The sequence below is a fragment of the Terrapene carolina genome, unplaced genomic scaffold (genome assembly GCF_002925995.2).
Source record: "Terrapene carolina triunguis isolate 2854851 unplaced genomic scaffold, T_m_triunguis-2.0 Scaffold66, whole genome shotgun sequence".
Lineage (NCBI taxonomy): Eukaryota > Metazoa > Chordata > Testudines > Emydidae > Terrapene > Terrapene triunguis.
The window spans coordinates 79,534,328-79,548,431 of NW_020664417.1; the positions used below are offsets into that span (position 1 = coordinate 79,534,328).

The following is a 14,104-nucleotide window of genomic DNA, read 5'->3' on the forward strand; positions in this document are numbered from 1 at the left end:
TTGACTTTAGCAAAGCTTTTGATACGGTCTCCCACACTATTCTTGCCGCCAAGTTAAAGAAGTATGGGCTGGATGAATGGACTGTAAGGTGGATAGAGAGCTGGCTAGATCGTCGGGCTCAACGGGTAGTGATCAATGGCTCCATGTCTAGTTGGCAGCCAGTTTCAAGCGGAGTGCCCCAAGGGTCGGTCCTGGGGCCGGTTTTGTTTAATATCTTTATTAATGATCTGGAGGATGGTGTGGACTGCACTCTCAGAAAGTTTGCCGATGACACTAAACTAGGAGGCGTGGTAGATACACTAGAGGGTAGGGATCGGATACAGAGGGACCTAGACAAATTAGAGGATTGGGCCAAAAGAAACCTGATGAGGTTCAACAAGGACAAGTGCAGAGTCCTGCACTTAGGACGGAAGAATCCCATGCACAGCTACAGACTAGGGACCGAATGGCTAGGTAGCAGTTCTGCAGAAAAGGACCTAGGGGTCACAGTGGAGGAGAAGCTGAATATGAGTCAACAGTGTGCTCTTGTTGCCAAGAAGGCTAACGGCATTTTGGGCTGTATAAGTAGGGGCATTGCCAGCAGATCGAGGGATGTGATCGTTCCCCTTTATTCGACATTGGTGAGGCCTCATCTGGAGTACTGTGTCCAGTTTTGGGCCCCACACTACAAGAAGGATGTGGAAAAATTGGAAAGAGTCCAGCGGAGGGCAACAAAAATGATTAGGGGTCTGGAACGCATGACTTATGAGGAGAGGCTGAGGGAACTGGGATTGTTTAGTCTCCAGAAGAGAAGAATGAGGGGGGATTTGATAGCAGCCTTCAACTACCTGAAGGGGGGTTCCAAAGAGGATGGAACTCGGCTGTTCTCAATGGTGGCAGATGACAGAACAAGAAGCAATGGTCTCAAGTTGCAGTGGGGGAGGTCTAGGTTGGATATTAGGAAACACTATTTCACTAGGAGGGTGGTGAAGCACTGGAATGCGTTACCTAGGGAGGTGGTGGAGTCTCCTTCCTTGGAAGTTTTTAAGGCCCGGCTTGACAAAGCCCTGGCTGGGATGATTTAGTTGGGAATTGTCCTGCTTTGAGCAGGGGGTTGGACTAGATGACCTCCTGAGGTCCCTTCCAACCCTGATATTCTATGATTCTATGATCTCCATTTGCCTGATGGTTATATAGATCAGAGCAGTCATTTGTCCACCTATTGATGATGTCCCTTTCTTCTGTAAGACTGTTCCGTTCTTTGTCTTGAATTGCGTTAGCTTTGGTTCATCTTTCCTACGTCAAATCTTTTACAACCTGGATCTGTGTTACGGGGTAGCACGTAGGGCAATTGCCTGGCGCCCCATGCCACAGGAGCCCCTGTGAAGCTATATTGCTCAGGTTTCAGCTTCAGTCCCGGGTGGTGGGGCTCTAGGCCCTGGGCTTCAGCCCCATGCAGTGGAGCTTTGGCTTTCTACCCTGGGCCCCAGCGAGTCTAATGCTGGCCCTGCTTGGCGGACCCTCTGAAACTTGCTTGTGGCCCCTGGACTCCTGGTTGAGAATCACTGGTCTAATTAATACCAGGAAACACCTCAAAGGGACCATGGTGCCACAAAGCCAGGCAGAATTAGAGGGATAAACTTACTGCGGAGTTGGAGTTTCTTCTCTTGTGAATCCTGATTTTGGATGCTGTTCAATCTACTTCCTTAGTGTGCCCCCTTCCCCTTCAGCAAACTCCTTTCTCCCTTAAAAGAGGAATAGTTGGCAATGGGAGATAACCATGGGGAGTTTCCTGGGCCTCCAGTCCCTTTCCAGGGGGCTAGAGGCAGTAAAGGGGGTTTGATAAAAGGGACATAGACATTTTTTATTTGGGGAGGGCCAGATATGGCTTTAATACTATGATTTAATAGTTTTATACCATGACTAAATTAATCCACTTTTAATAAAGTGAGAAATGATCTTCTGTTCCAAACTCAGTATTTCCTTTATTTATTAATGGAATCCCTAATACTGGGGGGGGGAGGGGCGGGAGGAAGGGAGGGCACTAAAGACCTCTAAGCCCTACTTGTCTATGCCCATGTGATATGGCCCTAAGTCTTCAAACTTCTCAGAAAAGTCAACCCCAAGCAACTTCTAAACCAAGATGACAGGAAATACAGTTAGGCCTGGATGCACAAAGGAGTTAGGTACCTAACTCCCAGTTTTGCAACCATAGCAGTGCACGAAACTCCCACTGAACCCTGTAGGTGCTTGAACTTGTTTGTCATCTAACGTTATTGCAGTAAAAGTTCCCTAGGCACCTATGTTCCTGCCTCTGAGCATAAAGGCTATTACCTCCCTCTAGGCGTCCAGAGGCCTATCTCCCACCTAAGTCCCAGAGCAATTCACAAACCAGGGGATGATAGGCATTTGGCCACCTAAGTTGTGTGTGGGACCCAATCCAGTAAGCATCCTCTAAACACACATACCAGATCAGGTCACTCAGACGAGTTCATAAAAAAAACAATGGAGTGTGGTTCGGGGGGAAGAGGCGAAAGAGGAGGCCCTCCCTCATACCTCACCTGAGAGGTGGCAAAATACTGTTCAAATCCCTTCTCTCCCTCAGGTGGAGGAGGAGCCTTGAACTGGGGGTCTCCCACATCTCAGGTGAGAACTCTAACCACTGGGCTAAAAGTTATGCAGGAGGTCCTCCTCCCCAACCCCCACCTCCAGCTTCTTGCTAAAACAGCATAGGTACCTAAATACAGGAAAGGGTTCACAGCTGAGAATTGCTGGTAGAGATAGGCACCTCCCTGCAACCCAGACTTAGGTGCCTAACTCTGTGAGAGGGGTGAGGCTTAGTGCACACACCACTGGTCAGCATCTCCCATTGCCTAGCTTAGGTGGCTCCCTGCCTAGCATACTGGTGTTTGTGGATCACTGTCTAAGGCGCTTGTGTCTCCCTATTCATTGTATTGGGAGCCTGGGCAACTAACTCAGGCTTTGTGAATCACAGTGATTTTCTAGGTGCTGTGACGTAATGCGTCTCAATACCTCACTCCTTTCATGCATGGCCTTAGCCCTTAGGAAAACGCGCACAGACAACTCATCTTCAGATCATAAAAAAATTGCACTATCAAAACAGTGTAGTGGTCCACCTATTCTCTGACAGTGGACCATACCCGATGTTTCAGAGGGAGGTGCAAAAACCCCATAAAAGGCAATGCTGGAAAAACCTGTTCATAGGGGAAGTAGTTTCCTAGCCCCCATCAATTAATGGTTGACTTTTCTTTTTAACTATGGCTGTTCCAATTAGTCATTAAATGCTGAATGAAAAGAGCCATTTAAAGAATTGTCATCATTCTTACTAAGATGGTCAGTTGGTCTTTACATAAAAGGGATTTTAATATATATTTGTTTACATATATACAAAGACACGGTAAAAGAATTGGCCACAAATGAACAAATACATTAAGAATGCCCACAATTAAGAAAGCAAAGCCACCAGGGAAAATCTGAGACCCTATTATAAAGAAAAAGGAAATTACATTTCCACCGGTATATGGCACAACTTCCAACTCCTAGGAGACAACAAGGAGTTCAAGCGTGAACATTCACACATTCAGGTTACATTATAACATACTCATAAAACAAATGGATGAAACTTTGCTATTTTCTTAATGCACAGATAAAATGGAGAGAGGTCCCAAATATAGGGAGAAAATTATAGGCTAATACACAAATAACAGAGCTCTAACTTCTTTCATCTATTGAACTTGAGAGGCCCAGTGCCATAAGTCACTCCCATCATTAATGTATAATACTCATGTATTTACAGATTCATCACAGTCACTCAGAGAATAGTGTCTAAAAGCTTGTATCACTATGTGCTGACCTCATCATTTAGGCAGCCAAGAGCAGATTCCAGTATTCCCATACTGTGTGTACATAAATTATAAAGGATAAAATAAAATTGAAAATGAAATACCAGTGATGAACTGTTGAAGGTCAATGTAGCAGGCAGTGTCAAGACTCTGCCATCCCAGGTTTCTTTTGCATCAAGAAATGCAATGTAGTTGATTGAGTAGTATTCTCCAACTGTTATAAGAGAAAAATCAGTGTGTAAACTAAATGTAGATGAGTGTATTACAGAGTCATGTCTTTATTTTCTTTATTAAATCGGTAAATACAAAAGGCTTGAATAGAACCCAGTAGAGTTACACATCCTTGGAGTTTTATAGGAAAATAATGGGCTTGATTTTCTGAAGTGCTGACCACACACTTGAAGACAATGGAAGCTGCAGGTGTTCGGCACCTCTGAAAATCAGGCTCAACATAAATAATAGATTGAAATACCGTTTTAGGTTCCACTTATAGAATCCAAGCTGCGAGTCTGCATCAGCAGAAAGACCCCTTAGAACATGGATGCAGCGGCATAAGCCACTTGCAATCCTCACTTCACTAGAGGCAGGAGGGGCAGAGCCACCAAACACAGTGTGCAAAATGGGCAAAAGCAGGGCAGAAGGGGATAGGAGAAAGTTCATTCTCTCTCCTAGGCAGCCTCTAATGGTGAGGCTCCAATGGAGACTTGGCCGGACCTTGGAGCTTCCTTCCCTAGGAGGAATCTGTGGGGAAGGCCAGCAGCAGTACCACAGCCTCCATTTTCCAATAAGATAAACCCCTCCTCCCTCCAAACCCACACACATCCGCCACCAACACATGTTTAGTTGTCCCTGCAGTTACAGGGTGTACACATGCACAGTTCACCCCCTGCTCTGTCCCTACAGTAGCAAATCTGGCCCAGTACGTTTTGTGACATAACTGCAATGAAATCTGTATTAAGTGAGCATTCAAGACACCAGTAAACATTTGCTTGATGGAGATGGTCTTAATAAAAGTGGAGAAGAACTGTACTCATTACTTGGGGGAGGAATACTTTGAGGTGGTCTCTTGAAATGAGAGTTAACTAATAAGAGTGGTCTCCTGTACAGGCTTGTAGTTGATTCTGGGGTTGATCCTGCTCCCGTTTTATACTTTCATGGACTTAAAGGCCAGAAGGCACCATTAGATCATCTAGTCTGACTTCCTATATAAACACAGGACATTAACCTTCACACACATACCTTAATTTTAAGCCCCATCAATCTAGTTAGATCAAAGCATTTCAGTCAGCAGGAGACTGAACTGTTGTGTGCCACGAGCAGAGAACAAGAGGGACGATGGTACCACCAATGCCTGAGGCCCCTACATGGCAAAGAATTGATTAGGCAAGATATGCCTAGTCAATCCTAGCAGGTGACCAGCACCCCATCCTGCAGTGGAACACGAACCCCCATCAAGATCCTTGCCAATATTAACTGGGGGGAAATTACTTCCTGCCCCAAAATCTGGTAACCAGTTTGGCCCTGAATATATGGGCAAGACAAACCAACCGGGCATCTAAGAAAGAGCATTCTCTGTACCACCTCACAGCACTGGTCCACTCTGTCTGGGGTCCAGTCTCCAGCTGTGGCCAATCTCTGATGCTTCAAAGGAAGGCGAACCTTCTCCCCACCGCATACATCTGCAGTGTACTGAAGCCAAAAGGTTTTGTCACTGACTTCACTGAAGTAGAAATGGAATTTTAACTTAGAACATCTCCAAGCAATGAAGTGACTGTGTATAACACATACTATCTGCAGACACATCTCTAAGTACCATCAGGCACAATCTTTGTGCCCATCACTGGAGATCAGTTTAGGGCTGAGCTGGGGGCTAACATATCAATGAATGAGAGTTACAACCAAATGAGCTTTGTTCTTGTTTTGCCATCGTAGTTTAGATTTCTTCATAATGATGGAAACACCTTCCATTGGCATGGAAAGCAAAATTCAATACCGCTGTAATGGAAGCTGTGCCAGATGTGACCATTGTTCCAGCTTTGTTTGCCAATTCAGTAATGTAAGTCAAGTTTCTTTTCTCGGGGGGTAATTCTTTCTAAAGAATCTCTGGGTTGAAAGCCAGTAACTCGCTGCCAACAGGTTCAATACCCAATCCCACGATCTGTGCCACCAACCAAGCCTCCGTTATCAGAAATGGGCTCTAGTTATTAACTTCCTACCATGCTAAAGCCCCATATGGACTAATTTTACTATCTGGAAAGTATTCAGTTTTTAGCTATCATGCCATTGCTTATTTACTTGAAAAAAGTAATCATAATTTAACAGCTCTGAAGATGTACTTCAAGAGGGTGCAGGGCCAATGTCATGACCCCAGGAAGCAAGAAATTAATTCTGGCTTCCTTCCCTTGCCCCTCACACAGGGAAATAAGGGATATAAAAACAGCTACTGGGAATCAGAAAAGGGAGATTTCCTGCAGGAGGACAGGGCTCCACACCAAGTTTTTAGGTAGGGGGTTGAAACCAAGGCTAGAGAGGGCTTGTATTTTGGTTTCATTTATGGTTATAAAGATTTACTTTTGTTTGTGGGTTGAACCCTATATAGATCTAAAATCTCCCTTATCTATATTGCAGACAACGCTTTAGGTCCAAATTCCACATTTATCTCCAAGCAGGTGAACCCTTATGCCCATGCAGACCCAATGGCAGGATAAGAGTCTTAGATTATTTTGAGAGAATTTTTAAACATAAAATTTCACTTTTTACTGAGTAAGCTATTTGGTTACCATCTGCATGACTTTCAGCTTGGATAAAGAAATTATCCAGATCAGATTTGTTTTGATACTGATTATCCAGGATTTTGTTTTTTAAAAAAATCTTTCCATTGGAATTAAAGTAATACAGAAACATTCTTTACTTGTGTCAGGTTTTGAAGGAGCTAAGTGTTACACAACTGAAGGGTCCAATTCTGCATCCACTGACATCAGAGACAGCTCCAAGCTTGGAGATAAATTTGGCCTGACTCACACCTCCGAGTTGAAAGAATATTACAATTGCAGAGTTGAAAACAAACCTTTCTGGAATTAAGATATATTAACTGTTAAAGGGTGCTTTTGTTTTAACCTAAGTCACCAGAATAAATAATTAAATATCCTAATTTGAAGTTTTCTTGTCACAAAAATTGTCTTCACATATTGAAAAGCAGAGCCACTGCTTAATTAGTTACCTTGCAGGAATCCTCTCCTATATATCTGGAACCCATCTGTAGTCTTATTACCACTGGTTCCTTGAACATGGAGGCCAGTAATATTGTCCAGCAGAATGAGATCTGTGACATTGGATGCAGATGGTGTGTTGGTATTATTTATCAGAAGTCTTACATATGCAGTTTGGAGATCATGTTGAGTAGCCACCTAAAACCAGAAATACCAATAGTTTTGTTTTGGAGTGAAATGGTAGTATTTAGCTGCAAATTACTAGGCCAACTTAGTTTAGAGTGTGTGCGTGCATGTGTGCGTTAAAGCTTTTTCTTTGAGGGCATTTTAAGTGACCTGCTGACAACATCACACTCCATTTGATTTCAAACTCCCAGAGAGATTTTAATCTCCTACACGTCAAGCTGTTGCTTGGCGACAGTGCAATAGAAAAACCTGTAGTTTGAAATCCAGGATAACAGCTCATGCAGAGAAAGGACTGAGTGAAAACAAGAATCTGAAAATCCCAGAGAGACCTCATACAGGAGAATTGGAATGCAGTGTTCTAATCAGGTTCTGGAAAATTCATAACACTCAGCTTTGGCAGCATGAAGAGAAGGCCCTTAATGCACGTCACACTTGCTATCACTTCATTCTCCCGATGCAGTTTGATCTCCTATTTAACCCCTGGTCTGAAAGGGTTATACAGCCTCTTATTCCCCCCATCTCACGGGCTTGCTAACTCACCTTAGGACCCATGGGTAAGGCTACGATTTAGTCACGGAGGTCACAGCAGTCATGGATTCTGTGACTTTACTGGACCTCCGTGACTTCTTCCGCTTCAGCTGTCAGCAGCTGAAGTGCGGGGTGGAGGCAGGACTGTGTGCCCCTGCCCTGCTGCAACAGCTTGCAACTGCAAGCTGGATATCTGGAATCACAACCCTGCAGCCCGAGCCCCGCAGTTTCACCAGGGGCTGCAGCCAGGGCCGTGTGCTCTTTCCCCACAGCATCCCAGGACTGTGCACCCCCCACGGCTGTGGCCAGCTCCAGAGCTGGGGTTGCACATCCCCCACTGTGCTCCAGCACCGCGGTGTCTGCCGGGGGCTGCAGCCAGGGTCGCGCGCCCGAACCCTGTGGTGGGAGCTGCAGCGGGGGACTGTGTGCCCTGCCCCAACAGCGTCCCAGGGCTGTGCACCCCCCCGGCTGTGGCCAGCTTCAGAGCTGAGGCTGTCCACCCCCACTGTGCCGCAGCCCCGCAGCAGCTGGGGGTCGTGCTGCAGCTGGGGCCATGCACCCCGGCCCCGCGGCTTTTGCTGCAGCAGGGGCTGTGCATCCCTGCCTTGTGGCCTCCCCAGGCCGTGTGCCCCCTCCTGACTGCGGCCAGGGCTTGTGGGCTCTGAAGCTGGGGCCGCGGATCCCTATCTTGCAGCTGCAGCCATCTCTGGAGCCGGGGGCTGTATGCCCCCTGCTGGCTTGTCAGTCCCCGTCCCACCCATGGAACTCCATTCCTCCCCCTATTTAGCCCTGCCCCAGTTATTTTTAGACAATATGGAACATCCCCGTTCTGCTGCAGGGCACAATTCCTGGACTGCTTCTCCTCTGGTTGCTCCTCCTTGCAACCAGCTCTCTCCCGACAAACACTGGCCTTGCTGGGCTCAGCCCACCTCTTGGGAAGTCCAAGCCATATGCTTGCTCTCTGGGGCCTAAAGTTGGTCACCAGGACATGTCAGCTACACTCTGGCCCCAGTAACTCTTCCTCCTCCCAAACATGGAGTCTTTCCATACTCAGCTCACATGTTGGGGCATTCCCAGCCATGCCCAGGGTGTGTAGTAGATGTAGGATGCATCTGTTATTATTTGCTTTGTGAGTGTTGTACTTTAAATTTCTAGGAGTCTAGGCTGCAGCTCAAAGCAGCCATTTTGTGAGGAAGTTCAGTGCAGACTGCTACTGTGGAGACACACACTATTACGCTCTCCCGCTTACTTTGATTCTTCTTGTTTTTACAGATTATTACCGTTATTGTTATTTCTAGTCTAAATTTGTCTAGCTTTAACTCCCGGCCACTGGATCACGTTATACCCTTGTCTGCTAGACTGAAGAGCCCATTATCAAATATCTGTTTCCCTGTAGTTACTAACAGACTGTGATCAAGTCACCCCTTAACATTCTCTTTGTTAAGCCAAACAGATTGAGCTCCTTGAGTCTTTCACTACAAAACATGTTTTCCAATCCTTTAATTATTTTCATGGCTATTCTCTGAACCCTCTCCAATTATTCAATAACCTTCTTGGATTGTAGACCCAGAACTGGACACAGTGTTCCAGTAGCAGTCACACAAGAGGTACTATAACTGCTCAACTCTTACTCCATAGTCCCCTGTTTATACATCCAAGCCCTTTTGGCCACAGCATCACACTGGAAGCTCATGTTTAGCTGATTATCCACCATGACCTGCAGTGTCACTGCTTTTCAGCATCACTGCTTCCCAGGATAGAGTCTCCCAACCTGCAAGTGTGGCCTGCAGTCTACCCCACAGTTTCATCACTCAGCGTTGGCTAAGAGGAGGTTCTCACATATTTATATAGATTCAAATCTTCCACAACACTGTTCCATCTCTATTTAGCAGGCCTTGGGCCTGGATCCACAAAGGGATTTTGCGGTTGTAATACCTAAATAATCTGCGTCTTGGAAATCACAAAACTCCACAAATCCTTTGTTAGGCACCTACACTTTCTACTACACAATGCATGGAGAGAGACAGGTGCCTGAGAATGGAATCCACAAAAGTCAGCACACACTAGGTGGGGGAGTCACCTAAGCTAGCCAATGGGAATTACAAACAAGAAGGGTGTGGACTACAGAGTCATTCAGAGTCTCTCTCTCTCAGTCTGGCCCAGTGCAGATTTAATTATTTCTATAAAACTTCAAACAGGAGAGACTGATCTCCCATCAGAATATCCCACAGTCCAGTGGTTGGGGCCCTGACCAGAGGTGAGAAGTCCTGTTCCAATCTCTTCTCCTCAACAAGCAGAGAAGGGAACTGAACTGAGGTCTCCCACATCCTGGGTGAGTTCCCTAACCATTAGGCTAAAGCTTACAAAGGAGGCTTCCTCCTGCTCCCTCGCCGTTTTGTGTGGAGGTCGGCATGCTCAGAGCACACCTACTGGATCAGGCCCCACATGCTTAATTCCTCCCATGCTCTGCAAAAAATTTCTCCACTGTGAGGACAGGGCACAAATAGGCTTCCAAAGCCACCTTTCATATGTGGCTCCTGGGTACACAGATGTGTGCTGTTTCTTTACACCTGTATCATGGGGGGAACTGGAGAAAATTCTAGGCAAATTCCTTAAAGTGAAGTAGAAAGAGAGAGTAGTTTAAAGGATAATCCTATTTTCCATATTCTAATAAAGTCCTTCATTCGGTGTTTGGCCCTAGCAACTCCTTCCCACTTTCACAACAGCTCCTGCCTCTTATTGCAATTCTCCTCAGCTGGCCAAAGGGATGATGTCTTCAGATACATCTGCACATTTTTGAATGCTATAATAATAGTTACATTGGAGTTCTGCCTCCTCACTTCTGATTAGAAAGAGCCTGAAGGTGAGTAGTTGGGAGTAACAGGAGATCTTAGATATTTCGCTGACAAGCACTAGAGAAAACATTCTAACAGATAGCAAAGGAGAGGGAAAACCCTTACACCTCACCTCCACTGAGGAAAACTTCCTACAGCTGCAGCTATCATAGGGAATAGATGCCCAGAGGCCACAATCTCCCTTAAACCGCTGGCATTCACTTGTAACCTGCAGCTCTTGTTCCTACAGTAGACCCTGATGCTGTCAGCCTGAAGCAGAAGCAGCATCTCACAGAGACAGTTGAGTAACTATAGAGCCCTGGTTTTTTTGTCCTCTGTTTCTAAACGGCAATCAGCAAATGCTATCAGCCCATGGACTAGCACACAGGAGACTGGGGTGAAGAAGCAAAAATGGGGGAAGGGTGGAAAGGAGAGGAAACAGTCAGGACAGAAGGGATGAGGGGGGAGAGTAATCAGGGAAGGGAGAAGGATCAGGAACTTGCAGACAGAATCTTATGTTGGGGAAAGGGTGGAAGAGCTTTAGGAATGATTCCCACACATCCGGTGTGTAAGACATGGGAATTCAAGTGACAGTGAGAGGTGTCATTCACCAAAAAAAAAAAAAAAAAGGAAAAAGAATCATTTATACCTTGCATCTGTTTATAAAGATCTACCAGGGCCCTGTTTAAGATTATTGCAACTGTAAAGCACTAACACATTGATGTTCTCATTATTTGGTGAATGACACAGTTTAAAGCAGTGGTTCTCTAAGCCGGTCCACCGCTTGTTCAGGGAAAGCCCCTGGAGGGCCGGGCCAGTTTGTTTACCTGCCGCGTCCACAGGTTCGGCCGATCGCAGCTCCCACTGGCCGCGGTTCGCTGTCCCAGGGCGATGGGGGCTGCGGGAAGTGGCGCGGGCGGAGGGATGTGCTGGCCGCGGCTTCCCGCAGCCCCCATTGGCCTGGGACGGCGAACCGTGGCCAGTGGGAGCCGCGATTGGCCGAACCTGCGGACACAGCAAGTAAACAAACCAGCCCGGCTCGCCAGGGGCTTTCCCTGAACAAGTGGCGGACCGGCTTTGAGAACCACTAGTTTAAAGGGCACACTGATCAAATTGGGCCCTTATTCCCCCGGCTCCCAATGTACAAATGGAGGAGCCAGGCCCACTATATGTGAGTCATCTTTACACCCTGGTTTCAGTGGCATTATCTACGTGAGGAAGGGACTACAGAATCTGTCCCTCAATGAGTAAATGTATGTCATTTCCCTGCTGGTTTTGCAAAGGAAATGCCTCAAACATTCCTAAAATGGAGGAACAAAGTAGATCTTACTTTTCCATTTAAATTACTAGAGACTGCCATATGGTCAGCCAGGTGTTAGGAGGAAAATGTCTGTTCAGATGTATTAGGATTCAAATAAAAGTGCAAGCTTAGTAAGTTAAAATAAAATATGAATTTGATCCAAAGGTGGAAGACAATTCACATGTAACAATTTTTTTTTTTAATTTACAACTGGCAGCATTGAAAGATTATTTCTTGATAATCCTACCATCTGAAGCAGACTAGTTTTGATCTTGCGCAGCAAGACTTCGCCATTTTTAATGAGACTGCCTAGGTTGTACTATGAGTAGCAGAAAGAATCAAATATGCAAGTGTTTCAAAACTCTCTTTCCAAGATCTTCTTATAATAAAGGAGTAGTGAATCTGCTCTATAAAGCTTTCTGAAGCGGGAGGTTTTGTCTCACCACTTCATGTAACTGAAATTATCAATATTCAGTCTTGCTAATTATGACCTATGGCCATTTTGATGATAACATTACAGTTAATTAGGCTCTGCAATGTAACGCATATGTATTCTCCATTTCCTATTTTCCACGCTGTGCATATGATCTGGTCCAGTTCACCAGGTCAATATTTTCAAATCAGCTGCTAAATTCCCAATGCTTGTACGCTGGGTCATTTGAAAGGCTGAATCCAAGCTTGACTTAAAGCATGACACACTATCTTTCTCCATGCAAGGGACAAGCAGAGTAAATTGGCTGTGATTACAAATATTCAAACCTGATCCGACCAGAGTAAAAACGAAAACCCAAATTAGGTTTTAAAAATCTGGCCCAAAATAAACAAACTGGAAAAATAGCCATTTTTCAAACCCACCTAAGCAGGTTAAGTGCCTCAAGTCAATGGGAGTTAGGCATCTAGGCTGCTGGTGCACTTTTGAAAATCCCACTAGGGGCCTGTCTGCATCTTTAGGCACCTAAATATCTTTGGAAATCTGGCCCTCTGTGTATTTGACAGCAGTCTTTGTGTATAGTCATTTTCACTGTTATCCCTGTCAGTTTCCCTCCATTTGTGTGAGTTTTTCAAACAGCAGGGGGAGAGAAAAAATATTTTTTTTAAATTGGAAAATGAGATTGTAAAGCCCCAAACATTGGCAGATGGATTAAGGGCCAGGTGCAGTAATTGAAATATATTGAGTCATTTAATAAAATATTTCAGTTTGAGTGTCTCTTTCACTCTATGTTTACACTAGACTTCCTCCTAGTATCTGCTGTGGCATATCTAATTGTGTTATCTATTGCTGTGATTAATTTATATATAATTAACATGTGGTGAATAGATTTAAATTGTAGGCATAGGTATAGCAATAAGTAGGATAGTATTATAGAGGTATAAGATTGGCAAGCATTTATGAGTGTGCATTAGGTTATAAGCAAAGTAGGGCTTAATGCAAGGCTAGCAGGCTGAGGCCTGTAAGATTTTCTCTTAGATACATTAGGCCTTAAAGGGTAGGCATGAGCAGGTAACCGAGGGGGTACCAGTGAAGTTACAAGGTTACTGTAAAATATATGCTAATAAGTGAAGTTTGGAAAATATGCCACTACGTACCCATCAATTCTGCAAGATTGTAACATCGTGGGAAATTCTGCAGTGAGGGCAGGTTACCATGGGAACTTACTGATGTAAATGCTAATTAAAATAAGGAGAACTAAGAGGATACCCTATGAAAAGTGAGGCACCCCAAATTTTATGGAGTGTGGAAGTCCAGATACGGGAAAAGAGGTTGGAACCCTCATGCATCTGCATAAGGGCTATGGGCATGAGTGTAACACAGAATAAAAAGGGATCCTCAGTATGAATAGGGAGGAAGAATCCATCAGGAGACCCTCTACAGCAGGAGTTCTCAACCTTTTTCTTTCTGAGGCCCCCCCCAACAGGCTATAAAAATTCCATGGCCCTCCTGTGCCACAACAACTATTTTTCAGTAGATTAAAAGCCAGGGGGTCTACATTATGGGGTAGCAAGGAGACCAACTGCCCAGGGCCCAATGGCACTGGGCGGGGGGAGAGGTCTGCAAAGCTAATTTGCTCAGGCTTCTGCTTCAGCCCTGGGCAGCGGGGCTCAGAATTGGTATTTCTGCCCTGGGCCCCAGTGAGTTTAACACTGGCCCTGCTCTCTGGTTTATTTTGGCAGACCCCTTGAAACCTATTCACAACCCCCAGGGGG

The 14,104-nt window shown here is 45.3% G+C and overlaps 1 protein-coding gene across 2 annotated transcripts in view; it reads right to left on the reverse strand.

The window, feature by feature from the left end:
- EVC2 (EvC ciliary complex subunit 2) overlaps positions 1 to 14,104 on the reverse strand; it is a 156,761-nt gene that overhangs the window by 127,938 nt on the left and 14,719 nt on the right. For both annotated transcript variants that reach the window (XM_024204504.3, XM_024204503.3), the window contains exons 5-6: positions 7,063 to 7,249; positions 3,947 to 4,056 (exon numbers count right to left, since the gene is read on the reverse strand). In XM_024204504.3, coding sequence (XP_024060272.2) covers positions 3,947 to 4,056; positions 7,063 to 7,249 — 297 coding nt within the window. The remainder of the gene's footprint in view (positions 1 to 3,946; positions 4,057 to 7,062; positions 7,250 to 14,104) is intronic.